The sequence below is a fragment of the Manihot esculenta genome, chromosome 15, assembly GCF_001659605.2.
Source record: "Manihot esculenta cultivar AM560-2 chromosome 15, M.esculenta_v8, whole genome shotgun sequence".
Classification (NCBI taxonomy): Eukaryota; Viridiplantae; Streptophyta; class Magnoliopsida; order Malpighiales; family Euphorbiaceae; genus Manihot; species Manihot esculenta.
The window spans coordinates 12,005,987-12,023,409 of record NC_035175.2 but is presented as its reverse complement, the minus strand read 5'-3'; the positions used below and the strand labels follow the sequence as shown (position 1 = coordinate 12,023,409).

Sequence of the window (17,423 nt, the reverse complement as noted above, 5' to 3'; positions counted from 1 at the left end):
ATGTTTGAATAATCCAAGCAATTACGGACTTAAATCACCCAAACTAACATATTATTACCTTGCAATCAAGAATCAATTGGCCATATTGATCAAAACAACAAAGCAACAATGGAATTAAGCATGAGATTGTATGAATATTGAATAACAAAAGATAAACAATGTTTGATCAAGTCTCCCAATCCATAAAACAACTAAAGCATCACCTAATCTTCAACTAGAATAAAAGGTTTCAGCCTCTCATGGTTGAAACAAAAATAAAAAAATAAAAGAAAAGAAGAATGGTAGAAGAAGAGATGTGAATCTCATAGGTGTTTCCAAGGTGGTGTGTAAAAAATTGTGTGGAGGCTCCTTATGTGTCTTTTTATAGTTGAAAGTGCTGCCCTAGGTCATACTTGCTTCCTAATTAGTGAAGAGGCTGCCCAAAGTGCTGAAAAGAAAAGAATCGCATTGCAAATTCTCCAGAAGGAAGGAGGCGCGCGGATCAAGCTTCAAAAGAGGAAGGATGCGCGCGGATTGCAGAAGAGGAAGGAGAGCGTGCAGTCATTAATGTGCAGAAGTGGAAAGAAATCTGTCCAGTCTTTCCTTTTTAGGTGGAGCCTTCGTTTGAATTTTGAATGCTGAATGAAGAAGAGGCAAGTGCATCTCCTTGAGATCTTGCTCCCTAAATAGGAAGATTTGACTGCTGCAGTGTGTGCACATCTTTGAACAAGGAAAGAAAGATCTGCGATTTGAATATCAAATAATCTTCTGACTGAGCTTTCCTTATTTGCTTTTGCTTCTGCACTTTCCTTATTTGAGGACTTTCCTTTTCTGAAAACTTTCCTTATTTGACACTTTCCATAATTGGCTTCACCTTCTGAATAAGGAAAGAAGAATCTGCAATTTGAATTTCAAAGAATCTGTTGCTTGCGCTTTCCTTTTCTGACACTTTGCTTATCAGAAAACTTTCCTTATTTAGCACCTTCCATATTTGAAAACTTTTCTTTTTTGGCACTTTCTATATTTGGCATTTTTTGGCAGTTTTAAGAGCATTTTCTCAATATTGTCTCTTTACACCTAATATCTGCAAAACATAATTGAAACCACAAAATTAGATAGAAAAAATGTAAATAAACATCAATAAGATCATGATAATATGGACTAAAATATGCTCTATCACCTGATGAAAGAGAAAAAAGGACGTTACACGTTTATACATATTACCAGGATGACTATGGCAGGAGGGTATGGATATTGAACGGAAGTTATACGTTACTAAAAACTAACAGAAAAATAAAATAAAGGGACACGAAAGAAAAACAAAAACAAAGTTTACTAAAATATACCCCGAACATAGACCATTCTTGAATCTGAGACGTCACATGTATATTGAAATCTACTATCATCAATTATTATATAAAAATTATTATATTGTATTATAAAATTTAATTTGAATTTTGTATACTTTTAATGTAAAATTAATGTCTATTCTAATTTGATATAGTGGCCAAAGACATTTTACCACCTCTGTGTTTTAGAGTTTAGATAGTAATATTTTAATAATATTTATAAAATTATTATATTAATACTACTAAGATAAGATAACAATTCGGTAATAATTTAAAATTATTATAAAATAAATAAATTTTTTATTTTGTATAATAAATTATTTTAATAAATAAATTATTTTATTTTAAATAATATTATAATTTTAACCAAATTTTTTTATATGGGACAAAAAAAATAAATAAAATACTATTTTATACCATAATAGTCCAGATATATAATGATTTTTAAATAATTTTCTCTAACTTATGATAAGGCAACAATTTGTAACTATTGCTTTCAATCTATGATTGTATTAGTGTACTCATTTGGTAAACTCAAGTTTGAATTCCTAATTCTTGGATCCCATACTAAAAAAAACATTTAAAAGAAATAAAACTCTAAAAAACACCTTTAGCAAAGTGATGTTTGAATTAGTTTTAAAAGGCCTATTGAAAAACAAAATTAAAATTTTGCATATTTTCACAATTTTATTCTATTTTTTAATTTTAATCGATTTTTTTAATTTTTTTTATTATAGTTAATTTCTAAAATTAATTTTGATTAGAGACACATGTCATGTATATATAAATTTTTTTAATAATTTTTAATTTCATATTATTAAGACCTATTAAACAAAAAGACCAAATCTTTAAGTTTTTTCATAATTATACCCTCATCTTTTAATTATAAACGACAAAGTCTATTTTTTTAATTTTTTTTCTCGATTATAACTTATTTTTAAAATTAATTTTAATTTAATTTCTTGTCATTAGCTTTATAAAATTAAAGTTAAGTGGTTAACTAAAAACTCTTAACTCATCCAATTAAAATCCTTAATTTAATGTTCAATTAGCAGATCCACAATATTTAGAGAAATAAAACCCTAAATCTATTTTGTTTCAATAAATCTATTAAACTCATATAGTTACATAGTGAGTCATACATTGATGACCGTTGGGTCTCTAGTGTTTAGACGGAAGACGAATTCGGGAGAAATAGATAGACCTAAATTCCATTAGAGCCGCTAATCAGATAGATCTATCAATACATTATTCAGCCCGCGATCAAAGCAGACCGGACTGATCGAGAGTCCATACCTAACTCTTTTAATATAATGACGAGTATGAGAGTAGGCCCAACTACAATGTGGTCTTATTAATATGCGCGTTGGAAGAATATTAAATGGTTGTCTGATGAGAATGGATAGGTGAGTACGTCTGTATATATAATTTTGCATAACAAAAATATGTGACACTATAACAGAATGACGGTTATGTATTCTAAAAATAAAAAAATAAAAAAAAAAAAACGAAAGAAACGGACCACTCCAGCCTAAAATTATAAACGTGCTTAGAAATTTTATTTCCTACGAATGTCAAATCACCGTAAATTATCCTTTAGCTGACTATTGCCCTGCATGGATTGTAGTTTGTGCGTTAAGGAAGTTGATAATAGGTCAGTAAGTTATATGTCGTCCTACGATTGGTTCATCATTGGTAAGCTTTGCGCATTGTATCTATAGTGGAGCTTAGTGGGACTGGATTATGCTTTTGAGGTGGCTATCAGGTTTAGAAATTAAGTTTGAAATTTGAGAATTTTTGAAGAAGTTCTATAATTTTGGGAATTTAATTTTAGTAATTTGGAGGGTTTTAGTGAGTAACGAATGTTTAAATTACTCCCTAACTAGGGTTAAAGTTAATGATTTGAAAAATAAAAATTATTAAAAACTCTAATAAAAATTAATTTTAGAGATAGAATATATAATAAAAAAATTTAAAAAATGAGTTCTATATCTAAAATTCTATATCTAAAATAAAAAAGTACAACAAAAGTATAACCGTCTAGTTTAACCCTACTCAAATAATTTTTTAACTCTAATGGATATAACTATTAAATCAAGACCAAACCCTAAATATATTGTTGGCTAGTATTTTGATCGATTCTAAAGCATCGCAGGAATTTTAATTTTCTTTTTTTAATATGCCATTTAAAAAGGATAAAACTTGTGTGTGAAATCTAATCCAAACTCAATTTTTAAATAAAAAAAATTTCAAATAAAATAATAATAATAAAAAGAAAAATTTATAATTTAGTCATTGGATATTGCCATTATTAGCAAGTCAGTCTCTATATTTTTAGAAACATATTAAAACGTTCTTATTTTTTCTTTCCATCAATGAAATAGTCTTTTCGTTCTCTTTTTCGTTAAAATTATATAAAAGATTATTGATAAAATTTTTAAAATTCAATTTTACCCTTAAATAAAATCTCTTATTTAGTTTTTGGATATTGCTATTATTAATAAATCAGTGCCTACATGTTTAAAAATATATTAAAACGTTCTTATCTTTTTTCATATCTATTAAAACGTCCTTATTATTTCTTTTCGTCAATGAAATAATCTCTATCTTTTTTCATATCTATTAAAACGTTGTTATCGTTTCTTTCCGTCAACGAAATAGTCCTTTCTCATTGTTTCTTTCCATCAACGAAATCGTCCATCCCTATATTTTTAAAAATCTATTAAAACGTCCTTATCTTTTCTCATATCTATTAAAACGTTCTTATCGTTTCTTTTTATCATCGAAATAGTCCCTATCTTTTCTCACTTCTATTAAAACGTCCTTGTCGTTTCTTTCCGTCAACGAAATAGTCCCTCCTACTCCTCAAAAAAGAAGAAAAAAAAAAGAAAAAAAAAAAGAAGACGATGAAGAAGAAGAAGAAGCAGTAGAAGAAGGAGGAAGAATCGATGGAGGAGGAGGAGGAGGAGGAGGAGGAAAAAAGAGAGTAATTTGGTCTTTTATTATTTTTTAACGGCAAAAATAGATAGAATGATTATTTTATTGACAGAGAAAAAATATAAACACGTTTTAATAAGTTTCTAAAAATATAGGGTCTGACTTATTAATAATAACAATACTCAGGATAAATTATAAATCTCCCTAATAATAATAATAATAATAATAGCTGTTACATATTTCTCTTTTTCACATTTGAATGAAAAATGTGAAATGGATTTTAAGGAAGCTGCCGCCTCCCGAGCATCGCGGTGTTCTTTTTCTTCAAGCATGTCGATCATAAATAAAATATTCAATAATAATATTAAATCACCTCAATTTTATATAAAATAAATATGATAATTATTAAATATTTATATTTAAATTCAAAATAACAATAATAATATTTCATCTATTTATCCTATAACAATAAATTTATTTTTTTTTAAAAAAAATGCCATATCTATTTTCATTATCACAGTAATTTATTTAGATTTTTAAGGTAAACTGTTAAAATTATAATTTTTATTAAATATAAAATAATTATTATTAGTACCAAATTGACAAAGTCAATTTTCTTTCAAGTTAGTACTTAAAATGACAAAGTCAATTTTCAGGATTGATGCGATGGAAGAGCGAAATATTTCCTTAAATACCTCAATTAAATTGACTTGAATATTGTTGAAAATGATATTTTAATTGACGTTTTCAAAAATAAAATTTTACCCATAAATTTTATTAATAACTTTTTACTAAATATAAATTATTTTCTCGATAAAGAAACGCAAAATAATAATAATAATAGAAAAAATTTTACACTAATCCACTTTATGAAATAAATAAAATTTTGCTTTTTTAAATATTTTAAAATATCAAATACTATTAAAAAAGACTAAACATGAATTAATTGTATAACATATTGAATTGTAATAAAATAATATGACTTTACTCTCACTCTACATATCAGAGAAAATTTTCATTATTGTATGTTTTAGATTTTTATTGGTGAGAGTTTTTTTTTTTCTTTTTAAATAGAGCTGGAAATAAATATTTTATAATTTTGCATGCTGGTAGAGGAGATTTCTTTACAACTTGCAACGATTTTTTTCTTGATAATCTATTGAGAATCCATAAATTTATATATAATTTATAAATTATATAAATTTATGGGATGTTCTTGCAATCGTATCATTTTTTTCTATTGCATGCTGGTAGATGCTCTTGAGAAGTAGCGTAGTTGACGATGTTGGGCGATAACAGTGTCGTGGATAGGTACGAATCGAAAATTTTAGTTAATCATCGGTTATTAACTTTAAGTTATCGATCAATTAGCATTCATAAATTTAATACGGTGATAAGTGTATTTAAATAAATTTGAGAGATATCAAATTTATTCGTTCAATGTTCTATTCTTATTTACAAAAAAAAAAAAAAAAAAAAAAGTTATCGGCCTACTAAGGATGTCGTAAAGTGGTTGACATATTAATTCTTTGCCATCTTCCAAAGTCTAAGCCAGAAAGCACGAGAAAGAGAATTGGGCTCCAAATCAGCGTCTCGTTTCAATCATTTGGTGGGCTGATAGGATTCGCTGAAACCTTCTTAGTCCATTGATTCAGTGAAGCCCAAATCCCTTTGTTGGAGAATTTGAATGAAAGTGCATCATGATGTAGACAATTTAATTTCATTCTTCAATTTTCCCAACCATTCCTTGCCGTTTTCTTTCCGGCCAAACATAAAGTAAATCTTACTTTAGGCAAAAAAAGTATAGAATTCAATTGCTACCCATGAACTACATAACAATAAACTCTTAATTAATTAACCATATTCATAAATATATTCTTAATTATATATTTAAATACGTGTAAAAATTTTCTAAAAAAGAAAATACGGACAAAGTATCCTTGTTGGTATCTATGATTCAACAACAATAAACAACTCTAGAGATCACAGATCGATCAATCATTCAATAACCACCTGTGATCCACATTACGAGAAGATCAAAATTTAACACAGTTTGTATTAAGCAGCTGACACGTAAACAGATAAAATTCTAATCCAAAGTCAAATCCAAGATTAACATCAGTCCCCTAACATGACAGACAATGATCTTTAACTTCAAGAACTTTATCCAAATGCCAAACTAATTAAGACAATTTTTTTCTAAAAGAAAAATCTCGATCATATGATTGGAGCAGATATTTTGTATGTTATGAAGATGTTTTGTTTGCTTTAACGTTGGAATTACTCTTTTTATGGACGACAACCTGTGAAGCTACAAAAGAAGCCATGTGTACAGCACTAACAGTGGCAGCCTGTGCAGTGGGTTAATGATTTTGAGACCAAAGAAGCCACTTGTCAACTTACCATAACTATAAACACTACTGACCAGATCAGATTCTTGACTCTATGGTCCCGACCAGCTCAAAAAGCAAGCCAAGTGTACAGCACTAGGGCTTCTATCTACATAAATGGTCTACCACTACATGTTCTGGAAATTCCAGATGATTGAAAATGGGATTTTATCAGAAATGTTTTGGGCCCCTGTAGAACATGCATGTTTCAGACATGGGGTTGATGAGCAAGCCAAGAACACAAAATTAGGGTTTTCATGGTGATAGGATGTATGGAGTTTTGTCTGTTTCATATGGCCACTACTCAGAAAAGGAGAGTAGATACATTATATGACCTTGTGTTAGTGCTTAATAATTTATCTTCCAAATTTTTAGTATAATAATAATAATATAAAAAGGAAATGACTTTAGGACAGAGAATGATTGTTGTCTGGTTTCAGAGAATGATTTGATATGTTGTGTTAGAAAGATTGGAGGTTTTGCATAAGGTCAATGAAATAGAGTCCAAGACACCATCATTTTGCAATCTTTTTTTGTGTGATGAAATGCTGATCCAATTTTTCATGCTAAGTATTTAACCACTGGTGCACTCAATCTATTAAGGCTAAATAATTTTCTTCATTAACACTTGCCTTAATCTTACTTGTTGTTCTGCTTGCCTGCTTTTGTTGCTTTGGTTAATATTTATATGAAGCAATGAAGTCAATAAAGATGGCAAACCTAAGGATAACAAAAAGCTGCCACCTTTATATTTAATATTAATATTTTCTTGTGAAGATGACCTAATCTTCCATAACACCCATTAGAATAACTTTGTTCTTCTGTAAGGAAACTTGTTTGATGATTACCATACAAATCCCAATTAAAGAATCAGTGATTAAATGACTATTGCTGATGAGATTCAACTGTTGATCAGCAGTATGTTTGATGATTAATTAACAATCAATCCCTAATATATAGTTGAAGTTGTTGGGCATAAATCTGTACAACTCTGGTTGTATAGGTTAGAAAAAATTATTTTACAAGTAGAGATAGACAAGTGGGCATGGAAATACCTTGAAGCTTATGATAAAGGTGATATGGTATGGGAGCCTTAGATTATAAGCTTCCTATTGACGCGAATATTCAACTTTCTCAGTTTATCAAATACTATTTCTTTGATTTTTTTGCTTCCATATATATTATTCTAAATCATTTGAATAAAAAATTAGCCTATTATTTTTTAATCATTTGAATGATACATACATATACATATATATATATAATTCGATTATTTAGGTTCATGCATTGCTATTAAAATTTAATTTAATATAATAATAATAATAAAATATGAGAGATTATGAAATTTAAAACTCAAATTTCAATGAAAAAATAAATAAATTAGAGAAAATTTTATATAATAGATAAAAAATAAGTCCATTGCAATTCATCAATCTGTAAATAAGAAAAAGTAAAGTGATTAATGTCTATAAACAGTTACTCTAACGCTGAAATTAGTAATTTTTTTGCATAAAATGAGTGTAAAAAAGTATATTAAATTTAAAACGAGTGTGTAAAAGGAAAAGATTATTTATCAAATATACTAAAAATTAAATTGGTACTCACTAACAAATAAAAAATCTCGTAATTATAAAGTTAATATTATTGTGTGAAATACTCAACCTGCGTAGAAAAATTTAAATTTTAATAAAATATCAAGTGTTACAATGTTTAAATATTTTTTAATGAATAAATTTTTCTATGATTATGATTATGTGTCAATTTATCAGACTCTTACCGTATGATTTTATTTTATTATAACATTTCATCATTTACTTTTAACTATTATTAATGCGGTGGTTTGTGATTTCTCAACTTGAACAAACACTGACTTATAAAATGATACGATTTAGCATGTAAAGGGAGTCATAGAAGGCAGCACCTAATCCAAAATCTAGATTTATACGTCTTTTCTCTCTTGCTGTTAAGGTCAACAAGTTTTAGAAAAGGCTGTTCTCTAAAAAGTCAATGCTGCTTCTTTAATTTTCTCATATAAAAAAATTTATTAATGAAATTTCCCACTTATAAAGAGAATACTTTTGAAATTTGGCATGTAACTTTTCCTATTAATGAAATTTTTTATGATTAACTAATAAATAAATTACTAAACTAAATGTAAATCAAATGATAATTATAATTTTTTATAAAAAAATAAATTATTATCTTTTAAAAAATTTCAGATGCGAAAGGAAGGGATAAGGGCATCAGACATCAGATCAATCAACTCATGTCGTCATGCTGTCGTAACACAACAAACCGAACTCGTGTCAGCGGATTATTGGGGAACGGGAATCTACGATGGACTACGTGGCAAAGAGGGGATAATAATCCGATACGTGGTCGTTAACGTTAAAAAAAATATAGATGTCGCTTTCGTCGACCAATCGCAGAGATGTAGGTGGCAGCCAATTAAGGGCCGTTGAAATAGAGAGCCCGCAAATACGCTTACCAACAAGCGGGTCGGGCGCGCCACCACGGTCTCGAAGAATGAAGACTTCTTCAACCTAACCCTGTGGAGAGGAACCGTGAGCGTGCGCGGTTCACCAACTTATGACTTGGCTGTCATGCATTTTCACTTTTTGCAAGTTTTTTTTAGTTGATTTTTTGGTTTACGTGGTATAGAAATTAGTCTTTAGTTTATGAATTCATTAATTAATATTTTATTTTTAAAAATACGTTTAATTGTTTTAAAAATTTTATTAATTAATCTTTTTATTAATTTTAATTATTAAATATTATAAAAAAATCTAAAATATATTCACTACAAAATAAATAATTAATTAATATTTTTATAAAATTAAAAAATTAACTAATAAATTTTTTATATTTAGAGATTACATAGTAAAATATTTAATATTTAAAAAATTAATAAAAAAAAATAATTAGTACACTTTTTAAAAATTATTAAAATTTTTAAATTCTTATATTTTTTTCACCTTTTATTATGTTAAATTAATGTAGAGAGAGATAATGAGATTTGAGTAATTATATTAAATAATTTAATTAAATTAATAATATTTTATTATAATTTAAATTATTAATCATTTCCTTAATTTTTATATAAAATAAATTTAAACCATAAATAAAAATTAACAAGGAAAATAATTACTTTCACACGATGTCGTTTTGGAAAATAATTACTTTCAAACCGTAAAGAGATAATTCTCTCTTTTTAATATAAAGTCTCATACTCCATTTATTTTTTTAATATGTCGTTTTCGAAAATTTCTTTGATTCTACACAAGTGACATTTTATGATTATAACACTTCAGTGAATATTTTCTTTTTTGATTCGCCCTTTAATAAGTAAAGTATTTTTAAAATATTAATTAAGTTTATTATACATTTATATAAGCATTTTAATCGTCTCCACTTTTATTAAAATTTAGCATATTTATTGATAATATAGTATTTGTTATCTATATTTTTCTTAATATTTTTATAGCTCTTCTTAAATTATGTACAAAAAATTTAAACAACAGATAAAAGAAGAATTTAATAGATAGAGAGCTCAATATTGAAATCTCGTTTAGTTTTTTAGACTTTAAAATAAATAAAAAAAATCAAATTATCCCTGCTTAATTAATAGGATTGATTAATTTCTTGATATTTTCTTTATAAAAATATATAATAAAAATATCTACGAGTATTGTAACAGATAGTTAATATTATTTTTTTTAAATAAAATTAAAATTTTAATTTTTATAAATGAAATAAATAATCACGGAAAGTGTTTTATTTTTTATTGAATCCACCTAATACAATCAAAACAAAATTTAATTTGATTATAAAAAAAGCCTACAATAAAATATATTCATAAAGTCCTGATTAGCAAGTGCCACGTAATTAATTGAGATTGTACGTGCAGAGGGAGTTGAGTTTCTAAATTTGGAGCGGAGGTTGCTAATGCTAGGCCAAGCTCATATGACCGAAATTGAAATTGTTCTGAGAGAAGGATGTACATATGTTTCAAAGGTTATCGATAATTATATACCTTATTTTCCAATAGAGAAAGACGTATCTGGTTTTGAAATAGCTAGCTGACCTAGCTGAAAAAGTCGCACTATTCAAACCGTAATTAAAAAAAAAAAGAAATTTAATTATTTTTTAAAAATAAAATTTAACAGTATCCACCTACTTAAAAAAAAAATTAATATCGAACTACTCATTTTAACGTTAATGAATCTTATAACCTTCTCACAGCAAAAGAATGAGTCAACAATGTGAAAGAAGCTTAAGAACATGAAGATTCTCTCTAGAAGCAAAAACCACAAATTACGCGCGTGTCAAAATATGTTATTATTATTAACGTGTAAAGCCTGAACGCCTACAAACAGGAGCCAGGAGCGAAAAAAAAAAAGACCACCTTATTAAACTTCCTTGTAACCGGCACACCCAGTTTCCCGGTTTGTAATAATGCTTACGTCTTTTTCTCCGCCACGCGTCGCCTTTTCATGCCCTTGGATCACCAACCACTGTTCAGCCCTTCTCATATTTATACGGTCTCACCTTTCTTTAACCTTTCCAATTCTCCACCAACAACAATAATCTTTCTCAGCTTTTAAGTTTTTATTTCTCTTTCTTTCAAGTTGCAAGAAACCCTTTTCTTGAATTGTTCTTTAATGAAACAGGAAACAAGTAGCACCATGGTTGCAGAGCGGAAAGGTCTTAGACGACGTCCAAAGTTTGGTGCTCTCTTGCACTCTGATGACCCTGCAAGCTTCTCCAACCAAGAAGATGATTACTCTAACCAGAAGACTAGCCATAGTCCAGCCTCTCCTGCAAGCCCTAGATATTCTAATAGCAGCGCACCCACAAGCGGTGAGGCCTCTCCTTATCCGATGTCTCCCTGGAGCCAGCCGTCTCCTTATTCTAAATCTCCTTGGATAATCCCATCTCCAGTAATCAACCATAATCTCAGTAGCAATGGTCTTGTTGGATCCATTGTACGCGAAGAAGGTCATGTTTATTCTTTAGCTGCTTCTGGCGACTTGTTATATACTGGTTCAGACAGCAAGAACATACGCGTATGGAAGAATTTGAAGGAGTTCTCTGGGTTCAAATCGAACAGTGGCTTAGTTAAGGCCATTGTTATATCTGGGGACAAGATTTTCACTGGTCATCAAGATGGGAAGATCAGAATATGGAAGACATTTCCCAAAAACCCTAGTGTCCACAAGAGAATTGGAAGTTTACCTACTTTTAAAGAATCCATAAAAAAATCCATCAACCCAAATAATTACGTAGAAGTTCGTAGACACCGCAATGTTCTACGCATCAAGCATTACGACGCAGTATCCTGCCTGAGTTTGAACGCAGAGCAAGGTTTACTATACTCAGGATCCTGGGATAAAACCGTGAAAGTATGGCGGATTTCAGACTACAAGTGTCTGGAATCAATCGACGCACACGACGACGCTATAAATTCAGTGGTGGCGGGTTTCGATTCATTGGTATTTACAGGGTCGGCGGATGGAACGGTGAAGGTGTGGAGGAGGGAGCTTGTAGGAAAAGGAACGAAGCATTTCTTGGTTCAAACACTGTTAAAACAAGAAAACGCGGTGACCGCCGTGGCAGTAAATCAAGAATCCGCCGTGATTTACTGTGGGTCCTCCGACGGGTTAGTGAATTTTTGGGAACGCGAAAAGCACCTGTCACATGGTGGGGTCCTCCGCGGCCATAAAATGGCGGTCCTGTGTTTGGCAACCGCAGGGAATTTGGTGTTGAGTGGCTCCGCGGATAAAAGCATATGTGTATGGAGGAGAGAGCCAGGTGGGGTCCACATATGCTTGTCGGTTTTGACAGGTCATGGTGGGCCAGTAAAGTGCCTAACCGTCGAAGAGGATCAAGATTCCAACAAAGGAGATCAACGGTGGACAATATACAGCGGAAGCTTAGACAAGTCCGTTAGAGTCTGGCGCGTGTCAGAGGACGCTCCAGAGCTAAGGGAGTACCATAGTAGCAGTACCAGTAATTACCAATCAGCCAGGCTAAGCAACGCCTCACCGCCCAAAAACAAAAGTCGGTACCAACGTTAATCGCGAGAGAATGGACGTGGAAATGGAGCCGTAGTGTCCAATTTTTTTTTTTTTTTTTTTTCTTGTGGGCGTGAATCAATATTGGCAAGTGTACAAATTTTTTAACAATTGTGATTTTAGCAACTCTCATTCCATGGGATGTTATTTACTTAGGTAGATATATATAATATTTGAAGATATGCCAAGATCTGACGTTGCATGTTCTGGGTAACGTTAATTCGCGTTGAAAAATTGTTGCAAACACAAAGAAAAGATGATGTGATTGATACTATGAAGGATTTTTCTAATATTTATTTTAAGAAGAATTTAAATTTATAATCTCATGCATTATTAATTAATTTTAGGAATAATTTTAATTTTGTTAAATTAAAACTTATTTACTATAAAAACAGGTTTAACAACATTGAGTAAGCAGAGATAATACATATAAGACAATGATGTTAGATGTAATTCAATTGGCTTTAGCTAGTTAGTCATCCAAATAAATTATACAATATATCAATTTCACATATTTAGATTGTGGTTTTAAGAAGTTATTAATCAATAATTACACTCATAATACATAGAAAATTTTTTCACACACTTGGTGTATACACTGTTTAATAAAATTTTAATATATAATTAAAAAATTTAAAATATATATATATAAAACACTATAAGATCTATATGTTAATTTAAAATTTTAATTTTTTATTGATTAAATATACAAATCAACTTATACATTCAAGTCTGCCCAAAAATTTCTTAACAATTAATACACTATTATTCCTTCTCTCTTTAGTCATTTTTAGAGGGAGGTGCTTCTCTTTTGTTTTTTTTTGGTGGTAGGCCTTTATTTTGAAATAAAATAATTTATATTTCATCAAAAATTTTATTCAGATCAAATTTAGAAAGGTTTGAATCCAAAATTTTTTATACCATTCTCAAAAATTCAAAAGTGTCATAAAAAACTAAGAAAAAAAAAATATTTATAATAGCAAAGACATTAAATGCAAAAAAATATAAAAATAATTAAAAATAATTAAAATGCAAAACTAATATCTAAATGATAGAATTTGAATTTTAAACTTTTTTTTCGAAAAACTATTGTGGACTTCCAACGAACGTCGTAAGCAGAAGTTAAACCATTTTCTTTATCACTCAAGTTTGATCCTATTCCATAAAATCCAAGATTAATTGCTCTTTATCACATCTAGAAAAAGCCTTTTTATGCCTCTTGATCTAGGGAGGTCTAGTCGTCCCCCAACTAAAGTGTTCCATCTAGAATGAGTTATAAATACTTTTATTGTTGTAGTTGAAAGTAGTAATGTAACGAACAAAAGAGTTTTTTTTTTTTAATTCTGTTTTTTTTTGTCATATATATTATGTAGTTGGTGTTTTTTTTTTTTTTTATCATATGTGTTCTGTAATTGGTGTTTTTTTATTTGTTTTTCAGATTAGTTCTCCTAAAATGAGTTTCGATTAGTTATTTTAGTGATGCTCACGATACCCCTTTCTTGAGTTGCTATTGTCTCAAAACTCTGACTTTCATCTTTTTTTATTGAGACTTGTCAAGTAGGGCGGAGCAGATTTCGGTTCAAACCGAAAAAATCGACCGAATCGAACCGATTTAAAATTTTGTTTCGGTTTTTTATATATTTCGGTTCGGTTTGGTTTTTCATTTCAGAAATTTCGGTGATTTCGGTTCGGTTCGGTTTTAGATTCAAAAATTTCGATTAAACCGAACCGAACCGAACCGAAATCACTTATACTACGTCGTTTTGAAATATACCCTTATAAGCATTTGCCCTAAATCTAAAAGATGTGCCATTGAGAGTAGAGACGCAGGTTCCACGCCGCCTCACCCCTCCCGTCACACCTGTGCCTCTTCTTCTCTGAGCACTGAGCTCCACCACTTCCAGCGGGTCCACCGTCCACCGTCCACCGTCCAACCTCCACTCTCCTCCCGACATCGACCGATTAACCATCGCGGCTAACTCAGGTCATCGATCTTCACTTGCAACGCTGAGTCGCCGACTGTCGTCGCTCTCCACTGTAGCTCTCTATTCTCTCTCTCCAGTCTCCACACAATCGTCGGCCGTCGCTCTTCACGCAATCTTCGGCCGTCGCTCTCCACGCAATCTTCGGTCGTCGCTCTCCACACAATCGTCGGTCGTCGCTCTACAGGTTAACATATGCCTTAACTATCCGCTTGTAGCATATTACATTGTTAAGAGTGTTGGCCAATTAAGGGATAGCTTGCTTCTCTTGAGACCTGTTCATATGTTTTAGATTTATGGTTCCCTCCTTTAAGTTCAACTAGCTTTGCATGGTTCAAATTCTTATTCTCCCATGCCCATCATTTTCTGTCCATAACAAACGCTTTTGTGTATGCTACATTATTTTCAGAAGTATAATTTGATTAAGAGATGATGATGGTGCTACAGTGGGCAGAAATTTGGAGTGTTCTTCTGGTTTTTAATTTTTATGGTCGCTCTCCACGCAATTTTGTTGCTTGCTGGTGTTGTCATTGCATACTTGGTTTCAATTTGCTATTTTATGGTTAGTATTATTTTACTGTTATTGCTCTATTTTGTATTCTTGCGTTCAAATTTTATCTTCCCAATCTGTACATCCGATGACACACTGCTTTTTGAATTGAGTATTGGGGCATTTCAGCTGGGGTTCGCATGAATATATTTGCATTTGTATTAATTGATGATAAATTGTCCAGATTAAATTTTAATTTTTATATTATTTTATGATTATTATTGATTTTTTATTTGTAAAAGTTAAAATTAAAATATTTTAATAGAATTTTAGAATGAATTTTTAAAAAAAAAATTGAAAATCGGTTCAACCGATCGAACCGACCGAACCGAACCGAACTAAATCGGTTCGATTCGATTCGATTATTCCTCTTATTCGGTTCGGTTCAGTTTTTGTAAAATTTTACAATTCGGTTTTTAATTTTTTCGGTTCGGTTCGATTTTGAATCGAACCGATCGAATGCTCACCCCTATTGTCAAAGTGGTCCTCTCTTTAACACTTGTCTTCACAATGCTTGAGAATCACATTTGGATCTATAGATTTGTGGGTTATTGCCATAACTGAAACCTTTAGCTTTCTTATTTGGCTCCCACATAATTTTTGACTATTTTTAGTGTAAATGCATGTCTTGAATTTTGCAATCCGTCACCATGATCGATGATTGCTTGGAACTGTGTTGAGTCTATTTTTTCCTTGTCGACTATGGTAATGGGCTTCCACAAAATGGTATTTCTTTGGAAAGATGAATTGATCTTTAGACAGATGCAATAGATTCTCTATTTCCATCGTACTCTCCAGTCGAATCTATATTTTAATTAAAGTTCTAAAGTTTTATAATAGTGATTTTAGATTTATATTTTTTTAAATGAGAGTAGAAAAAGAAGGAGTAAAATCTGAAATTTGTTAAATTTATTCAAATGCACTTAACAAGACTGTAAGTGCTTAAATCTAATATCTTTTGAAGTGGATTAGACTTTTAATTTTTTAAATATATTTGTATACTATATTTGTATCTTTAGTCCCTAATTTTTTTTTCTATTTGAAATTAAGAGTTTTAAAATTATTTTTTTTATTGATGATAATTTAATTATTTTTAACTTAAATTAAATTTGTTAAAAAATAAAGGATATATATAAATTAAAAAAAATATTTAATTTTTTTTTCTTGAAATTGTACTTGATAAGACTGGTAATCTAAGTTTGGGCTTAAATTGTAACTATTTATGGGCTTCAAGTGCAAATCCCAATATGTGATAATTCCCCGAAAAGCCTTAATTTTTATTATTTATTTGCCTAATCTACTGTGTTATACAGTGATTTGTGATAATTTGTAGGGCTAGAAAGTAAATTTTCAGGGGGCTAAACATAAAATATTTAATAAATAACATGTTTGAAATATTTGTAAATTAAAAAAATATATATATTCTAGATTATCCAAGTCTTGAGGTTGATTACATGTTGAATAGTCTTCTAATTATTACTAGTGATAAAATAATGGAGCAGTGGATATTAACAAATGATTTTTTTAGTAATAATATTTTTTATTATTAATAATTATTTTTTTCACTAATATTATTTTATTAAAAAATATTTATTGCTATAATTTTATGGTATCAAATAAATTTATAATATTAAATTTTATAATTTTTATAATAAAATTTTTTATTATTAATTAATGCAATATAATAATTATTCAAAATAAGTGATGAATCATCACCTTAAGATATAACTACAGAATAAAAAGTTAATAAATTGTGTAACTATAAAATAAAAAGACTAATAAATTGATATGCAATTATAAAAGTTTTATCTATAGTAAAAAATATTAAAATATTATAACACTCGATTTTTTATCGAGATTCACTCTTTTCTGAACAGATAAATATTTAAGAGATTCCTACTACACCTACAAATGTAAAATCTTCTATTTATTAGTCGATAATTATTAAATATTTTAAGAGATTCGATAATAAATTTTAATTTTTTATGATATAAAAAAAATTAAAATAGAGTTTAAGGGAGAAACTTCAAAGGAATTCATGGATTCTATTTCAACAATATTATTAATTTCAATTATATATATATATATATATATATATATATACACACACGTGTGTGTTTGCCACGCACGTAGAGGTAGGTATGTATTATTCTATTATAAAC

The 17,423-nt window shown here is 29.4% G+C and overlaps 1 protein-coding gene across 1 annotated transcript; it reads left to right on the top strand.

Moving 5' to 3' along the window:
* The first annotated feature begins 11,210 nt into the window (after positions 1-11,210).
* On the top strand, positions 11,211-13,003 carry LOC110601273 (protein JINGUBANG). Its single transcript, XM_021738346.1, has one exon. It carries the CDS (start codon positions 11,317-11,319, stop codon positions 12,730-12,732), a length of 1,416 nt encoding a protein of 471 aa, XP_021594038.1. The 5' UTR covers positions 11,211-11,316; the 3' UTR covers positions 12,733-13,003.
* The last annotated feature ends 4,420 nt before the right edge of the window (positions 13,004-17,423 follow it).

Bases quoted from the DNA above. Each gene is read 5' to 3' on its own strand.
- LOC110601273 (XM_021738346.1), top strand. From the start codon at position 11,317: ATGAAACAGGAAACAAGTAGCACCATGGTTGCAGAGCGGAAAGGTCTT.